This window comes from Rhipicephalus sanguineus, chromosome 5 (genome assembly GCF_013339695.2).
Source record: "Rhipicephalus sanguineus isolate Rsan-2018 chromosome 5, BIME_Rsan_1.4, whole genome shotgun sequence".
Taxonomy (NCBI): domain Eukaryota; kingdom Metazoa; phylum Arthropoda; class Arachnida; order Ixodida; family Ixodidae; genus Rhipicephalus; species Rhipicephalus sanguineus.
The window spans coordinates 181,355,629-181,359,678 of record NC_051180.1 but is presented as its reverse complement, the minus strand read 5'-3'; the positions used below and the strand labels follow the sequence as shown (position 1 = coordinate 181,359,678).

At 54.3% G+C, this 4,050-nt stretch overlaps 1 protein-coding gene across 1 annotated transcript; it reads left to right on the top strand.

The window, feature by feature from the left end:
- Window positions 1-299: 299 nt before the first annotated feature.
- LOC119393038 (uncharacterized) lies at window positions 300-1,311 on the top strand. The gene has a single exon (XM_037659889.2). The coding sequence runs from the start codon at window positions 303-305 to the stop codon at window positions 1,155-1,157; it is 855 nt and encodes a 284-aa protein (XP_037515817.1). The 5' UTR covers window positions 300-302; the 3' UTR covers window positions 1,158-1,311.
- Window positions 1,312-4,050: the final 2,739 nt, after the last annotated feature.

The following is a 4,050-nucleotide window of genomic DNA, read 5'->3' as shown; positions in this document are numbered from 1 at the left end:
AATTAAGTTTGTAGCGACGCGTCCACCGTCGCACACCCCCGCGGTCGTAAAAACTCTGCGGGGCGCCTCGGTTCGGTGCCGGACCGCGAGCTCCCTTTTCTTTCTCTCTTTACGAACATTCTTCTCTCTTTCACTCTCGCCACTTCCGGTGCAGTGTGCGCACTTGCTCTACTTTCCTCGCTATTGTTGGGCAGAATAAACTAGACGTTGTTACTGAAAAGACGTGTCCGTCTCGTTCAACCCAGCTCTACAAAGTGGTGACCCGGACGTGATTCGCGGCGCTGCCGAAGTATTGTAGAGCCATGCAACGCAACGAGACGCACCCCAACACGGAAGCTACTGGCACGACCGATCATGACGTCTCTGCGGTCTCCTTCCGACTTCCACCTTACTGGGACCGCAACCCTTCGATCTGGTTCCTGCAAGCAGAGTCACAATTCGTGCTTTCTGGCGTGCGCACGGAACAACGCAAGTACCATCTCGTTGTTTCGGCGCTCTCACCTGCCGCTGCCGAAGAGGTATGTGACCTGCTTTCAGGACCGCCCTCCGCCACACCATACAGCACTCTCAAGGCTGCTCTGTTGGAGCGAACGACGGCATCACAGCGTTCTCGCATCCAACAACTGCTCTCCGCGGAGGAATTGGGCGACCGCCGGCCAAGCCAGCTTCTTCGTCATATGCGTACACTGATGAGTAGCAGCACAACCCCCACAGATGACAACTTGCTGCGCGAACTCTTTCTGCAGCGCCTTCCGGCCAATGTGCAAATGGTCCTCGCCACTGCATCCACGTTGGACCTCAACAGTTTGGCCAGCCTGGCAGATAAAGTCCTGGAGGTAGCGACGCCGTATGTGTGCAACGTCACGCCATCATCCAACAACGTGAGTGTCGTTCCACAGATATCATCTGCCCCTGCTTCTCCTATCGACGCACTTTGCCATCGCTTGGAAGAACTGGTTTGTGCTGCGGAGCGTCATTACCCCCCACCACGTCACCGAAGAAACCGCAGCCCAAGCACCCCGCGGTATGGACGAGAACAACGCTCCCGGTCTCCCACACCACCAAGGATGTGTTTTTACCACCGTCGTTTTGGGAAGGACGCGCGTCACTGTCTCCAACCTTGCTCGTGGCAGGAAAACAAGAAGGCCGACCAATAACGGCGACGACGGGTCAAGGCCAACCAGAAAGTCGCCTACTACACGTCATGTGCAGAATCACAGGCCAGCAGTACCTGGTGGACACTGGTGCAGAGGTCAGCATCATTCCGGCACAAAAATCCGACCGAACGACACCCCCGACCTCCTACCTTCAAGCTGTCAACGGTAGCAAGATCCCCGTGTACAAATCGCGGTCGCTCACTCTCAACCTCGGCTTGCGCCGCGTGTTTCGTTGGGTTTTTCTCGTCGCTGACGTACGCCGTGCCCTCATTAGCGCTGACTTCTTAAACCATCATGGACTGCTGGTCGACGTGAAACGGCATCGACTGCTAGACACTACTACACTTCTCTCTGTTCATGGTGTCGTTTCCCATGACTCATGCATAATCGCCCCAACTACAACAGTGGCCAATGACCGTTTCTCTGAGCTTCTTCGAGAGTTCCCAAACATCACCCAACCACCTGACTGGACAAAACCCGTACAACATGATGTCCGCCATCACATCATCACCACTGGTCCACCTGTTTTCGCTCGCCCACGACGACTTGCTCCTGATAAGCTCAAAGTTGCCAGGGCTGAGTTCGAACATATGATAGAACTTGGAATAATAAGACCATCATCTAGCAGCTGGGCGTCTCCACTCCACCTCGTTCCCAAAAAGTCAGGTGACTGGAGGCCTTGTGGAGACTACCGTTCCCTGAACGCAAAAACCGTTCCGGACCGGTATCCCCTGCCTAACATTCAGGATTTCACATCAGCTCTACATGGAACAACAGTATTCTCCAAAATTGACTTAGTCCGAGCCTTTCACCAAATTCCAGTAGCCGAAGAAGATATTCCTAAGACAGCGATTACCACCCCATTTGGCCTCTTCGAATTTTTGAGAATGCCATTCGGCCTTCGAAATGCTGCACAGACATCACAGCGGTTCATCGACACGGTCATACGCGGCTTGCCGTTCGTGTTCGCCTACGTCGACGACCTACTGGTGGCAAGCACATCTCACGAGGAACACCTGCAACATCTCCGTCAACTTTTCGAGCGCCTGTCAGCAAGCGGAATCGTTGTGAACACTGCCAAAAGTGAGTTCGGAGTTCCATTTCTTAATTTTCTGGGCCATCGCTTGGACAGCACTGGAATTAGCCCTCTTCCTGACAAAGTGCAATCCATCGTCGAGTTCCCCAAGCCTACATCAATAACCAAACTGCGCCAGTTTCTAGGGCTCGTAAACTTCTACCGCCGATTTATTAGAAACTGTGCTACGTTGTTGGAACCCCTCGACCATTTGCTTTGTGGCAAACACTCGGAAACTGCACTGCCATGGAACACCGCGGCGGACGAAGCTTTCAACTCCATCAAGCACGCTTTGGCTGAAGCCACACTGCTGTCGCACCCCAACCCGAGTTACCCCTTGGCACTCATGACTGATGCATCCTGTTCTGCGGTTGGGGCCGTACTCCAGCAAAAGGTGAACGATGAGTGGCAGCCCCTTGCATTTTTCTCCAAGCGCTTGACCTCTGCCCAAACAAACTACAGTGTTTTCGGCCGTGAGTTGCTCGCCATCTTTCTCGCCGTGCGGCATTTTCGACACCTACTTGAAGGCCGCTCTTTTACAATTTTCACTGACCACAAACCTCTCACCTATTCAATCGGCCGCTCTGACTCCCTGTACACACCACGCGAGGTGCGCCAGCTGGCCTTCATCTCGGAGTTCTCAACCGATATACGCCACATCAGCGGTGTTGACAACGCTCCAGCGGACGCCCTCAGCCGCGTGGATGCCATCACGCGTAGTCGCTCCAAAAGTTCTACCTCAACATCATTTCCCTTCAACCTCCAAGATCTGGCTGCAGCCCAATCAAACGACACCGAGCTTCAACACCTACGCGAAGCGTCCACATCACTTCAGCTCGAAGCAGTGACATTTGAAGATGTGCCAATAATTTGCGACACCTCCACAGGCACACCCAGACCATTCCTAACCAGCCCTTTCCGGAAGAAAATATTCAGTGCCTATCACGGTCTTTCTCACTCCGGAATTCGTGCTTCCCAAAAGCTTATTTCGTCACGCTTTGTCTGGCCGGGCATGAACGCCAACATCAGGGATTGGGTCCGTGAGTGTGCACCTTGTCAGCGCGCCAAAGTTCAACGGTACCCCGTTCCCCCGTCAAAGCCTTTCTTACAACCCGATGAACGTTTCGCCGTCGTGCATATTGACATCGTTGGCCCGCTGCCTCCATGTCAAGGCTATCGCTACCTTCTCACCTGTGTCGATCGCTTCACCCGCTGGCCCGAAGCAACGCCTATGCCCGACATGTCTGCCGCTACAGTCGCAGAAGCCTTTGTTTCAAGCTGGATATCCCGTTTTGGCTGTCCGACAACGATTGTGTCTGACCGGGGTCGCCAGTTCGAATCGTCCCTCTTTTCGGAGCTTCTGAAACTTCTCGGTATTTCACGCCTACGAACAGCGTCATACCATCCCCAAACAAACGGCCTCGTCGAGAGATTCCATCGTCATCTCAAGGCAGCACTCACGGCGCACAGTTGCCCCGACAAGTGGGTTGACCGCCTCCCGCTCACGCTTCTCGGAATTCGATCTTCTTTCAAAGAGGACCTCTCCTGTTCCACTTCCGAGCTTGTTTACGGCACTTCGCTTCGCCTGCCTGCCGATTTCTTCGAAGAAAGCGGCAGCGCCAACAAGCTAACAGCCATTGAATACGTCGACCAGCTGCGCGAGGTCTTTCGACACATTCGTCCGCAGCCTACACGCAGCCAGCCACGTGCAGCGTATATCGCTCAGGACCTACAAACAGCGACACATGTGTTTGTGCGGTACGGCCCTGTGCGCGCCCCGCTTCAACCACACTACCTCGGCCCCTTCCGTGTGTTGGA

Bases quoted from the DNA above. Each gene is read 5' to 3' on its own strand.
- LOC119393038 (XM_037659889.2), top strand. From the start codon at position 303: ATGCAACGCAACGAGACGCACCCCAACACGGAAGCTACTGGCACGACC.